Here is a 14,075-nt window from a genome sequence, read left to right on the forward strand (position 1 = left end):
GTAGCCTGAGACAAGGAATTGAAAAGTTCAGTTTATTATAGTGTCAAGTAGATACACAACTATTGCACTTATCATTCTGCTTACAGAAGGCCAACGTTTAAGAGGGATTTGTTTCTTCAACAAGGATAGGTTTTTCAGAATCTTTACTGTTAGATGTTGAAATAGCATAGGCAAAGACACTTCATGCTCTGCTCCTCACCCTTGACCCCTTCATGTGCTTGTAGGGCTGGCTGTCAATGAGGATTTAGTTTGGATAACACTTTAAGTCATCCCAGCCCCATGAGATTGATTTGATTGAAAACTGACAAGAATTTTCCTTATACATTCTTCACTTAAAACATAGTAGAAACTTCAGGTCCTAAATTCCAAAATGAAATGTGACCATATGCCAGGGATAGGAAATTTAGTCAAAGTAAATATTACTTCCTTATAGCAGCCTCATGTTCAGATAATCACTGGCCATTTGGATAATGATGGAAGAAACCAGAAACTAAGAAGTGCTCCAGCACATGGAACTCTTCTCAAAACCAGAAGAAAGCCACGAACCTTGTTGGGAAGTGTTTCCCATTTCCAGTGAAACGTTAGCACACTGATCCATCAGGAAGATTGTCATCAATCCATTTGGCTTTAGTTTGTAAACTGCAATTGATTCAGTCACGAAAGAACCACTTTTGAAGCTCAAAATGTGTTACCCTGGTCAGCAGGAAAGTGGTCTTGTGTTTACTCCAGTAACTCCAGGGATGAGCTGGGGGAGGGAGGGGGTTGCACCAGCCTTCAGTCCTCTTAAATTATTTTCCCTTCTGATTGTATTGAGAAGAAATGAATGAGCTACCAGGCCTTGGTACTGTTTTTCATCTTACCATTTGCTCTGTACTGTAAGATACTATCCATGATTCATAATGTACTACTATAACAAGACACAGCTTTTATGTATTACTGGGGTAATGCAAAGAAAATGAGTTTTCCTTTGGGTACCAGTAATTGTCAAAGGAATGATTGCAGATTTAGAAAGTGTGCTTTATAATAACCCTGTTAACATAAAGTATACATGGAGGAAGAGATTAAGTGAGGCGTGTTTGTGGAAGGGTTAGTTGGATTAGCAAGGCATCTCAGGGATGGTTTTGGTTCTTTTGACCCCTTCAAGTCCCTGGACAAATGGGAAATGCTGGGAACACAAGGAACATTGGGGGAACAGAGCTTATTTCCACACCTGCATGTAAATGTGCCACTAGTTACCAAGCTATCTGTCCTGAAGCAAGAATTTGCCCTGGGACTAAGACTAATGTGCTCAAGCTGTTAGAATTAATTTGAGTATCAAAAACGAAATTCCGATTACCATCCGTGTCCTGATAGTTACAGCATATAGAATGTCAAACGTCCTCTTTTTAAACTAAAGTAGAAAACGAAGAAGCACGGTTAATTCAGGTGTGTTGGTGGGGACAGGCGTACGAGTACGGTTCCTGCTCGTTAGCCTCCCCACGTTGCCAACTCCAGATGATTTCCCCGGGGAAGTGTGCATCTGCCTGCTGCCCCCACTAACGTTTCCTTCCTGGCTTCCTCACTTACGATTTCGTACACCTTTCCACTATAAATGAAGCTAAACTATAAAACCTACACACTTTCTGCTCTCAGAAATCCTAGTGTTCACATACAGCTTAGATATTTCTCTTTCTGTTAAAAAAAATAGTGCAAAATATCAGATAGTCAAAGTGAGTGTTCAAGTGAGTTCTTGTGCCCGGGAACAGCCAAGCTTCACCTTCAGCTGACTTGTAGAAACTGAACGTAGTTTTTGGGAAATATTCCAGATCTTCCCATTAGCTCTCCGCTCATCCAGTCATCATCTATGGGCTCCAGCTCTGTTATTACATCTCCAGCCTGGAAAAAAGACAGGGGTTAGAAATAATTATTGGTTTCTGCAGGGCATAAGCACAGAGCGTAGCCCACCTGGAGCGGCATGAATAGTCTTCTCTTAATACAACTCATCTATCTTGATGCAGAGAGGATTAAATGATGCGCCGCCACACGGATGATGTATACCTAATGATGACATCTGCTTGTAGCATCTCAAAGTAAACTCAGCTCCCTGCCACTGCCATCATTGCTGCACACTGTGTCCTGCTTATGCTCACAATTCCTAATCTTAACCACTTTTTAATCAATAACAGCATCAGCTATATACACTCAACGTGCACATGCTCATCTAACACGTATTTGCAGAATACCTACTATGTAGCAGACACTGTTCTTGGTGATATAGGTACAGTGTAGTAAATAATGGATCCATGCTAGAGTGGGAAGACAAATAAGGCAGAGAGGGACAGAGAGCATGGCTTTGCTACTCGTGAGGGCCATCAAAGAGGGACACACTGACTTCCATAAAGGTTGCAGATGAAAGCGTGAGCCCCATGTTCCCTTTGTGCTTTGTCCTAGTCTGTCCCTTACAAAAGATGAACTTATTTAAATAAGTGTATTTCTACAAGTGAGTGCTGTTAGCATCCTCATTTTAGAGAGATATTTTATTTTGTGTGTATGTGGTGGGCATGCATGTGTGCATTTGTGTTTGTGTGTGGGCTCGTGTGTGTACAAGTGCAGGTGTGTGTGTGTGTATACACGTGAAAGCCAGAGGTTGATGCCAAGTGTCTCCCTCAATCATTTTCCACCTACTGAGGAAAAGTCTCTCACTTGAACCCAGAACTCACTAATTCAGCTAGTCTAGCTAGGCAGCTTGCTATGGGGGTCCCTGTCCCCCAGACTGCCATGATCTCCTGCATTCACATGGCTCCCGGGCATCTGAATCCTGATCCTGACACGTGCAGAAGGCTTTACCCACAGAGCGTCTTCCCAGCTCTGTGGGTAAGACAGATGAAGAATCTGAAGCTCAGACATCATGCAACTTGTCAGGGCTACACATATAATTAGCATACAGACAGAGTTCAAACCTCGGGGTATTCCACGGTCCACACACCTAACGAAGAGGCTAGGAGGCCACCACGGTTCACAGTGGAAAGTAACTACAAAACTGTTCTGTAGCAGCCTGAGCACATTATACTCTGCTTTAATTCTTTTTGTTTGTTTGTTTTGAGACAGGGTTTCTCTGCATTGTTTTGGAGGCTGTCCTGGAACTCGCTTTGTAGACCAGGCTGGCCTTGAACTCACAGAGATCCGCCTGCCTCTGCCTCCTGAGTGCTGGGATTAAAGGCGTGCGCCACCACCGCCTGGCCCTCTGCTTTAATTCTTGTCATAGGAGGGTTTCCCTCTAACACGTGGCTCATTCTGTCTCTCCCTAGCCTCAATGTCAGTTTTCATCCAGTCCCATCTTAAGTGCTCTGCCTTGACACAGGATACTGTTTTATCTTCATCTATGTTAGTCGCAGTGGTAATGTGTCTTACACATGTGCAAGTCATAATTCCTGTATCAAATGAAGAATATGATTTTGTTCCTTATGATGGCTAATACTTTTTTACAGCCTAGTTTTAAATCTCTGCCAAGGTCTAAGATGACCTTTAAAAATATCTTTTCTAGGAGAAATGGATTTCTTTTCTTTTTTCTTTTTTTTTGGTTTTTTGAGACAGGGTTTCTCTGTAGCTTTGGAGGCTGTTCTGGAACTCACTTTGTAGACCAGGCTGGCCTCGAACTCACAGAGATCCGCCTGCCTCTGCCTCCTGAGTGCTGGGATTAAAGGCGTGTGCCACCAACGCCCGGCCTGAGAAATGGATTTCTTTGTAGCACTATTACATAGCTGTCTGCAAAATTATTTGATTAACTTCTTTCCTTTTTTTGAGAATGGACTGAAAACAATGTGAATATCAGATGTCACTTATCTATTTATTTTATTTTGTTTAAATATGAAAAATTTTTGCTATTCAAAAATTGATACAAGCCGGGTGTTGGTTGGTGGCACACATGCACGCACGTGCGCGCATACACACACACACACACACACACACACACACACACACACACACACACACACACACACGAGAAAGGGGATTAAAAATAAAAAAAATCTTTAAAACCTCTGAGCCATCTCTCCAGCTCCCTTTAAATAATATTTAATAAAGTTTTAATGACTGCTATCATTGAAAGCAGTAAAGAATTCCTTAACAAAAAAAAAAACCTCCATAACTATTTAACTTACAAGACACTCAACTATGAGGACAGCCTGTTCTTTGTGGGGTATGCTGTGAATTCTGTGAATTGACACAAATGAAAGCCAAAATAACCCCCTAAAAAATTCTTCACCTACAACAACATTTTATCTGAAGACAAGGAACAAATCTTGAGCTTCAGATTTGCAAGACTGAGAAGGAGCAATATAACAGTATCCAAACCTGAGGAATTTGTGGATCAAGACCTTACACACAGACTAGAGCTTCCAACTCAGTTTGTGATGCCTGTCATTTATTAGCAATATTTATTAACAACAGTAGAAATGATACTTTAATATAAAATGCAGACAGTCTAAGGATAAAGGAAACTATCACACAGTAGGAGTTAGATATTTTAATATAAAGTGCAGACAGGATAAAGGAAACTGTCACACAGTAGGAATTAGATACTTTAATTTAAATGCAGATGGTCTTAGGATAAAGGAAACTGTCACACAGTAGGAGTTAGCAGCTTCACCTGACACGTCTCAGGCAGCACTGCCAGGCTGGTTAGCACCCTTTGGTCACTTCATGTAGTGAAACCTTTGTGTCTCCTGCACTAGGTCTCATCTTATCCAGCTGCCCCTGGAGGCTTTCCTTCTTTGTTTGTGATGGGCTGCCTTCTAGGATGGGACTTTAGCACTGTGCCACAGCTGTCTGGTAGCACCAACTACAACACCAGTTTCCTACAGCATCCTAAAGGTCTGCCTGGATGCTCTCTCCTCTCACCTTGGCTCAACAGAAACATACTTCATTTCCACATTCGAGAAAACAGGTACTTTTTCTGGAAGGAAGATCAGGGTTATATTTGGGTTTCTTTTTTGTTTTTTTTGTTTTTTGTTTTGGTTTTTCGAGACATGGTTTCTCTGTATTGTTTTGGAGACTGTCCTGGAACTTGCTTTGTAGACCAGGCTGGTCTCAAACTCACAGAGATCCACCTGCCTCTACCTCCCAAGTGCTGGGATTAAAGGCGTGCGCCACCAACGCCTGGCATATTTGGGTTTATTAAAAAAAAAAATCTTCACAGTTCAGCTCACCACTTTGGGTCTGTTTCCCAAAGCACTGGTGGGTGTCTGTGGACACGAACAGCTCTTATCAGGCTGCCAAAGCGAACCACAGCAGGAGCTGTCTGACTCCTCCATTCAGATGTTGGCAGCAGTGGAGAACAGTCTTAATGAGAACTCCCGTATTGAGATCTGACATTATAAAGCCAAGATACAGGGATTATTTGAAGGCTGTGATCACCAAGCTAAAGTCTTCCCTCGGTCCTTAAGCGGCAGTTGATGATGCAAACTATCAGGTCTTATTCACTTGCTCCTTCCCCCTTTTTGGACAAGGCCTCACTAGAGGGCAAAGCTGACCTCAAATATGGTCCTCCCTCCTCTGCCTCCTGAGAGCTGGGCCTAGATGACTGCGTTACCATGCACAGTTCTACCCACTCTCTTCCCTTACAATTAGAGTCTGAGAGGTCTTTGTTCTTAGGTAATGATCAATGCTCCATTCATAAGCACATTGCAAACTATGTACTGTTAGAGAGGTAGAAAAAGGTATGCAGTCTGACCTTGAAAGAGAGCTCATCTTCATTTTCCCCAAGGAAATCATACAGGGCTTTGACCTTCCTCCCCTTCAGTAATGTGGCAGTCATACTTTTTGCTTCTGCTGTAAAGACACAAATACACAGGAAGGCAATCACACAAAACACAAACATCCTAAGAACCTGGCTTGTCACTCTAAATATTTTCACTTAGTTTTGAGTTTACTTAACTTGCAAAAAAGAATAAAGGATGTGCACTTAGCCAGAAAAGAATTGTATAAAGTCTATTTATTAATCAAAGTTTGCTGTTATTTAGTGGTATCTTTATCTCCTTCCCTCCACATAGCTGACATGGCAGTGTGGGAGTGAGTTTATTCATCCTCGCTTCTGGCTCCAGACAGGAAACGTAAGTCAAGTGTGGTCAGAGGTAAAGGAATATACACTGTTTAATAGCCTTGGGCCCTCGAAGCGTGGGCCACATCTGGCAGCTGCCGTACCTGGGCAGGGCTGCACAAACACGGCTGGGAAGATGCCCTCTCTGTCGTGCAGTCGGCCGCGGTACCAGTCCGCGTCTAGTCGCTCCAGGATCAGGATCTGGTCTCCACGTTTGAAGGACAGGTCCTCACTGGTCTCCGCTGTGAAGCTGTGCAGAGCTCTGCACCACTCTCCAGAAGGGCTGCTAGCCTGTTTCAAAGTAGGAGTATGGTAAGGAATGTGAGGGATTATCCCAAGGCTTCAAGGACAATGAGGAATAAAAGTTAAGGAGTTATGGGGGCTGGTGGGATGGCTCAGTTGTTAAGAGCACATGCTTCTCTCCCAGAAGCCTTGAGTTCAGTTCCCCAGAACCCTCGACAGGCAGCTCACAACCATCTGTAACTCTAACACCCTTGTTTGGCCTCTGAGACACAGCTCTTCCAAGTTGGATGGGAACTTAGTATTTCAGAACTTCTAGTAGGCAGTGGAGAGTAAGTTAAGAGCTAAGGCTTTGCAGTCAGGCAGGCAAGGGTTCTAGACCTGGCTCTGCCATTTCCTGGCTATGTGCAACACCAGGCTTCTCCAAATTCGGTTTCATTTAAGGGTTGCTGTGAGGATGAAACACAGGACACAAAGAGAATGCGTTCCACAGTGCCTGGTGGGACACTTTCCACTTCCCTTCTCAGTAACTAGTGGACTGAAAACAAAAAGCAAAAAACTAAAAACCTCTTACCTGCTACGTTTGGTGGCCCACACCTGTAATCCCAGCACTTGGGAAGCGGAGGCAGGAGAATTGCCATATATTTGAGGCCAGCCTGGGCTACAGAATGAGATTCTGTCCACAACAGAACACAAACCAAAACCTAAAAAACAAAATTAAAGGAAAAACCAACCCAAACAAACTGTGTCTAATAGTGTGTGCGTGCGTGCGTGCGTGCGTGTGTGTGTGTGTGTGTGTGTGTGTGTGTGTGTGTGTGTGTGTAGGTCATGAAACTGGAATGAAGATCAGGGGGAAGAAGAGCTTCAGTGATAGAGGAGAGAGAGAGCACCAGTACGGTCATGCATACTTGAATTATCACTACCTGGGAGGTAGAAGCAGGACGGTGGGGAGTTCAAGGCCAGCCTGGGCTACTCTAACTTAACCCCCCTCAACACAAAAGAGAGTAGTAGAATGGAACGCATGCGGCATGGACACAGAGAGGCAGACTATTTGGGAAGAAGAGGAGGAAGGGGAGACCAAGAGGCACGGCGCCTGTTTCTTCACTGTCTGTCAGGGTCTGCATGGCTTCCCATGAAATTTATGCACAGTATTATATCAACCGTCCAATCTGCTGCAAACATGCAACAAGAAAAGTGCTTTCACACTTTTTTCTCTCAATAATTGTAGTATCAGCTCTCCCAGGGTTTAAATGTGGCTGTCACTGCAGCTATCCACTCAAGCAGCCTACCTGAGAATCTGAGCCAGGGTCTCCATTTTTAATCTTTGGTGGCTCCCTTGTGCCTACATTTAAAAAAAAGAAAAGGAAAAATTAAAAAAAAAAAAGGTCAGATGAAAAGACTCCATAGTATTAGGGGAAAATTTTTGGGTGAGAGTGTGGAGTGTTAGCTTCCTGGGACTATTTATTTAACTACAGGCTAGCACCCACAGTTAACAGAACAACTCACTGTCTAAAGGTCTTTGTCATTTCTCACACGTGGCCATTGGAACTACCAAAAACAATAAATAAAACCAATTTCCAGCCGGGCGTTGGTGGCGCACGCCTTTAATCCCAGCACTTGGGAGGCAGAGGCAGGTGGATCTCTGTGAGTTTGAGACCAGCCTGGTCTACAAGAGCCAGTTCCAGGACAGCTTCCAAAGCCACAGAGAAACCCTGTCTCGAAAAAACAAAAACAAAAAAAACCAAAAAAAAAAACCCAACCCCCCCCAAAACCCCCCCCAAAAAAAACAATTTCCAACACAAATTACCATTCAATCTAAGTTTTCCGTCTACGTTATGAATATGGCAATGTGGATTGTTAAGCGTCTGAAGTGTCGTTAATTACTGGTTCATTTGAATTAGGCAATGACACAACAAACACCCGCGTTCTCCGTACTCACTTAAGGCACTGGCACCAGATATGGGATGATCCTCCACAAGTTCCACAAAGTTAAGGGGGGAAGATCCCAGTCCTGTCTCGAATCTCTCCTCTGGCCCATTCCTCATTCACATATTCTTTTAGAATAATTACTTCTCCCTCTGAGAAACTTAACTCATCCTTCTGGTCTCCAATATATTCAAACCGAGCAACACATCGTGGACCTCTGAACAAAGAAGAGCATAGTTATGGGTTAAATTTAAGAACATTTACGCTGGGCGTTGGTGGTGCACGACTTTAATCCCAGCACTTGGGATGCAGAGGCAGGTGGATCTCTGTGAGTTCGAGGCCATCCTGGTCTACAAAGCGAGTTCCAGGAAAGCCTCCAAAACAATACAGAGAAACCCTGGCTCGAAAAACCAAAAAAAAAAAAAAAAAAAAAAACATTTACAAACAAATAAACAAATATATAAAGACCTTCATTGGCTTTATTTTTAAGACTACCATTAAGCAACACTTTTTTTTTTTTTTTGAGACAGGGTTTCTCTGTATTGTTTTGGAGGCTGTCTTGGAACTCACTCTGTAGACCATGCTGGACTCCAGCTCACAGAGATCCGCCTGCCTCTGCCTCCCAAGTGCTGGGATTAAAGGTGAGCGCCACCAACGCCCTGATTTGGTTTGTTTTTGGAGACAGGGTTTTTCTGTGTAGCCCTGGCTGTCCTGGAACTCACTCTGTAGACCAGGCTGGCCTCGAACTCACAGAAATCCACCTGCCTCTGCCTCCCAAGTGCTGGGGTTAAAGGCATGCGCTCCCCTGTCGCCCCGGTTGCTTTACTCTATTTTAAGAAGTGTTGCTTAGCCAGCAACTAAATGTGGTGCTGGACACCTTTAATCCCAGCATTTTGGAGGCAGAGGCAGGTGGATCTCTGAGTTTCAGGTGAGCTGAGTCTACAGACTGACTTCCAGGATAGCCAGAGCCACACTGAGAAACCCTGTCTCATAAACCAAAAAACAAAACCCAAAACCACAACCAGACAACAACAAACCAGAATAAAGTATTCTCTAGTGGTAACTTAAAAAAAAACAAAAAACCTTTTCAACTTTCATTCAGACTTTCTATAAATATCCTGTTTACTATGGAACTCTGTATTTCTTGTTCCACAAAAAAGAGTAAGTTACATATCTAAATGACAAGGTTTATTTCTAGATATCTCTGAACACAGAAGGGCCAAGCTCAAGGCCAGACACTTCAAGCAGCATTCCCGATCAGTAGCCGACTGGTGGTCTACACTGCACATCTGCCTTATGGTCAGTATTTTTTTTTCAGCATTTATTTAATTACAGACTCTCCCCAGACTCCGAGTATTTGTGTCTTTGTGCCAAAGCAGTCCATGGCCCAGGGTGAACCCTTTCAATCACAAACATGCTGGGATTGGGAGTAGTCCCCCTGAGAATCTGAGGGCAAGACATCAAAGGCTTGTTTAAGAATGCAGACAGTAAGAGGAGCATCTGGCAGCAGGAGGGATGCTCACTAGGCACTGACTGCACCAGTGAGCAGGAGGAATAAATGAGGCCGACAGAAAGCTGGCGAAACCATTTAACCCTCCATCCACTTGGTTGCTCTGTAAGGACTGGGTGCCGCCTTTAAGAAGGTTGCATTCAGGGCTGGAGAGATGGCTCAGAGGTTAGGAGCACTGGCTGCTCTTCCAGAGGTCCTGAGTTCAATTCCTAGCAACCACATGGTGGCTCACAACCATCTGTAATGAGATCTGGCATGCAGGCATACATGCAGGCAGAACACTGTATTTAATAAGTAAACAAAAACAAAAAAGGTTGCATTCCCTGCTGGGTGGAGGCACACACCTTTAATCCCAGTACTAGGGAGGCAGAGGCAGGAGGATCTCTGTAGGTTCAAGGCCAGCCTGGTCTACACAGCAAGTGCCAGGATAGGCTCCAAAGCTACACAGAAAAACCCTGTCTTGAAAAACCAGAAAAAAAAAAAAAAGGCTGCATTCCCGAGACTGGAACAACCCTTTAGCGATCTGCAATTCTGAGGATAAAATAAGATAGAAGCAGAGACAGAACTTGGTCTGTAGAAGGCCTGATTTAATACCAGACCTTTGATTTGAGGCCTCAGAAAGGAAGTTTCAAGAGCAGAAATCACAAGAGCAAACAAGTGCCTGTAACGGAAAGGCTGGCCCTTGAAGAATTCAAATTCTGATCTAAGCGGGTCCGTGGAGGATCAAGGGCCCTTCAAGCCCATTTAAACTCGACCTGCCCGTGTGGCGTCTGTGCTCACAGGAGAAACACAGCCCGAAGAGTGACCCAATGACTTGATGCCGTGGTACCAAAAGTTTTCATATTTGCGATAACCTTTGCATTTATCGTCTCCAGTCCCCTGGGAACACCTCCTTATGTCTGACCTATTCACAGACAGGTTTACAGTCTTCACCAGGTAGTGAATTGTTCTAATTTGCTCATTTAACTAGAATATAAAGCTGCATTGTGGCAGGGCTTTAAATCACACAAGAGTTACAATGAAGCATTAAAGGCATATAAATCCCTGGAAAGGTCTCACAAACACAGGGATAGCAGGAAGAGTCTGCAGTGTAACCCTCCCCTCCCCTTTGCCTAGTCCTTAAGAACAGAGCCGCACAACACATCTACTGAGACGCAGTTTATTATTTTCATGGGTGGGATTTGAACCCAGAGTTGCATACATTGCTAGGTAAGCATTTAACCACTGAGTTGGGCTCTGGCCTCACCTGGCTGTTTTTGTAGGATCCATATTTCTTTTTTTTTTTTTTTTTTTCGAGACAGGGTTTCTCTGTGGCTTTGGACATATTTCTTTTTTTTAAATAAATAGATATTTATCTATTTATTATGTATACAGTGTTCTGTCTACATGTATCCCTACAGGCCAGAAGAGGACACCAGATTTCATTACAGATGGCTGTGAGCCATCATGTGGTTGCTGGGAATTGAACTCAGGACCTCTGGAAGAGCAGCCAGTGTTCTTAGCTGCTGAGCCATCTCTCCAGCTCAGGATTCCTATTTCTGAGACATATTTTTCATGAGGAAAACAGTTAACGTTTCTAAAAAGGCTGTTAGGAGACACCAGAGAGCCACACTACAATCTCACTGATGACAAAACTACCTCTGCAGGCTGCAGCCAGGTCAGGGCATGCTTACCTAGACTGCTTCACTGCTGTCCCCATATGGAAGGCTGCTTAAGCTGGCGTCTATCGGCCTGCTGCACTGATTTTTACATGTGTTTCTACCTTAACAGTCTTCTGTTACTCATTTATGTGTATGAGTGTGTTGCCTGAAGTATGTATGTGCATCACACGTATGCCTGGTGCCTACAGCAGTCAGAAAAAAGCATCGGGGCCCCTGGAACTGGAGTTATAGATGGTGAGCAGCAAGCTGTTCTTTTTAATTGAGGAATCATTTCTGCAGGCTCCCTTCCCTTCCCTTCCCTTCCCTTCCCTTCCCTTCCCTTCCCTTCCCTTCCCCCTCCCCTCCCTTCCCCTCCCCCTCTTGAGTCAGGGTTTCTCTGTATATATTACCCTTGGCTGTCTTGGAAATTTCTTTGTAGACCAGGCTGGCCTCAAACTCAAGAAATCCTCCTGCCTTCCTAGTGCTGGGATTAAAGGCATGTGCTACTATGTCCGGCTTCTCTCTCTCGCTCTGCACACACCTTCAGAGGCCAGCAGAGGGCACCAGATCCCTCTGGAACTGGAGTTGGGTCTTGTAAGCTACCTAATGTGGGTGCTGGGAATTGAACTTGGGTCTTTTGTAGGAGCAGGATGCAGCCTAAACCCTGAACCATGTCTCCAGCCTTTCACTATCACATGTTAAGCAAATAAAATTTCCTCAGAAGCAAAGACACAGAGAATCTGGCTAATCATGCAATGGGAGTGATTCAGCTTAGAACTTTTTTTCTTCCTCTTTTTTTATTTTATACAAAAGAACACAGACAAAACTTACTTAGCACAGTGAGATGGAAATGATTCTCTTTTTCCACTTCTTCCTTCTGGAATATCAACCTAGCAAAGACAAAATCAGGTAAGTAATACTTGCTTCTTTTTCACAATTTGGTTAAGATAAATTTAACATCAAGTGCTTAGGAAATGCACGATTTAAATTAAACAGGAAAGCTAGCTGGTGAGTGTATTGCAGGTACAGCTGCAACGCTAAGGAAACAAAAACTGAGTTTTGGGAAAAATATACAAGTTCAGCCGGATGTGGTGACATACTCGAGTAACACCAGCACCCAGGAGGCTGAGGCAGAGGCTAGCCTGGGCTACTGAAGTGAGACCCTGTCTAAAAGGCGTGAGGGAGAATAGCTGCTGATGTAGTTCTCCTTGAGCAATCAAACACCCTGCCGCCACGAGCACGAGCTCTCTACACTTTATCCAAGGAACTTGAGACAGCCATCAGCCATCAGGTCAAAATGCTGCTGCCCTAAGGAAGGGCAGGATTCAGCAATGCCTCCCTGGTCCCCAAATGAAGCGTTTGATCAGATTTGTGGATTCTCTCCATATACTGAAGGGGACTTTGCCCCTTCACTGCAAGGGTAGGAAGAAAGCAATGTGTACTAAATGAGCATCTACTAAGTGCCGGGCACCTCAGTAAACACCTCGGCTAGGCTGGAATAAAGTTCTTGGCCAGATGCATGCAGTCAAAAACTACTTAAGGCTGTGAGGTCTATATTAGATCAGTGCCCTTTTAAATAAATTCTGTAAGTTTGGTGTTTTAACACAATTTTTTAAACCTGTGGGCTTGGGAATACATTTATACCAATAATGTGGCCGCCTGGGTGTGATTGATTTCAGTGTGGTAATTGTGCTGTTTAAAGCCCTGTTACACCAAGCAGAAGAAAAATGAAGAGTGCTAAAACTAGCATCACTCTTACTATTAATTTAGAGAATGTTGGTTAGATTTCTCCAAAGAACCAGATCACGTCTACACTGGGCAATTTTTAAGATCTACATTTCATACTTCAAGAGACTCAAACTCTTTTCTATTTGAAAAATACAGATTTTCTGTTGTACTTAGATTTTAAAGTTTCTGATGTAATGGAAAATTATTGTTTTTTTTTCCCCTTCGAAATAAGCTGTTAACTTTTAAGCTAGCTCTATTGATATTTCATAGTTTCAGGTTATATCAGGGAGTGAGTTATATTTCCCTCATTATACAAGTATTCAAAGAGCAATCATGTTTTCTCTCTATGTTTCACAGCTACCTAGGCTTAGCATGAAAACCTTCAACATACTGGAGTGTGTTCACAGGTTCAGCTATTAGGGGCTATACATTCTTGATGCTTCAATATAATTTTCTTCAGTCAGACTTGAAGATATTATGTGAAGAACCCATTAATGGGCCACTGCCTAAGGTGAAAGTGCCTCGGTACTCTCAAACTGACACGGCACCACAGCTCCACACAACATCCTTTCAGAACTGGTCAGTAGTACCCAGTTTACGTTCACTGAAGGCCTCAGGAATCACAGAATGACCCCTGCTAAGACTCCTGGCATTAGTGGAGAGGTGTCTGAACGGGCCTTCCCCTTTAATCAGATTGGTGACTATCCTAATTGTCATCATAGAACCTACATCCAGTACCTGACAGAAGCAGATGGAGTGACTCATGGCCAAGCACTGGACTGAGCTCCCGGGGTTCGGATGAAGAGAGGGAGGAGGGATCATATGAACAAGGAGGGAGGAGGGAGGGTCAAGAATATGATGGGGAAACCACAGAGACAGCTAACGCAAGCTAGAGGAGCCCAGGGACTGTGGACTGACAGCTGGGCAACCTGCACGGGACCAAAGTAGGCCCTCT

At 43.8% G+C, this 14,075-nt stretch overlaps 1 protein-coding gene across 1 annotated transcript in view; it reads right to left on the bottom strand.

The window, feature by feature from the left end:
* Positions 1–18: 18 nt before the first annotated feature.
* Positions 19–14,075, bottom strand: part of Sh3d19 (SH3 domain containing 19) — a 147,782-nt gene continuing 133,725 nt past the window's right edge. Inside the window, 7 exon segments of the mRNA XM_040752570.1 lie at positions 19–1,875; positions 5,711–5,808; positions 6,181–6,367; positions 7,606–7,658; positions 8,256–8,313; positions 8,315–8,459; positions 12,224–12,282. Of these exon segments, the coding sequence (XP_040608504.1) occupies positions 1,759–1,875; positions 5,711–5,808; positions 6,181–6,367; positions 7,606–7,658; positions 8,256–8,313; positions 8,315–8,459; positions 12,224–12,282 (717 nt within the window). The 3' untranslated portion in view covers positions 19–1,758.

The sequence above is a fragment of the Mesocricetus auratus genome, unplaced genomic scaffold (genome assembly GCF_017639785.1).
Source record: "Mesocricetus auratus isolate SY011 unplaced genomic scaffold, BCM_Maur_2.0 Super-Scaffold_100009, whole genome shotgun sequence".
Classification (NCBI taxonomy): domain Eukaryota; kingdom Metazoa; phylum Chordata; class Mammalia; order Rodentia; family Cricetidae; genus Mesocricetus; species Mesocricetus auratus.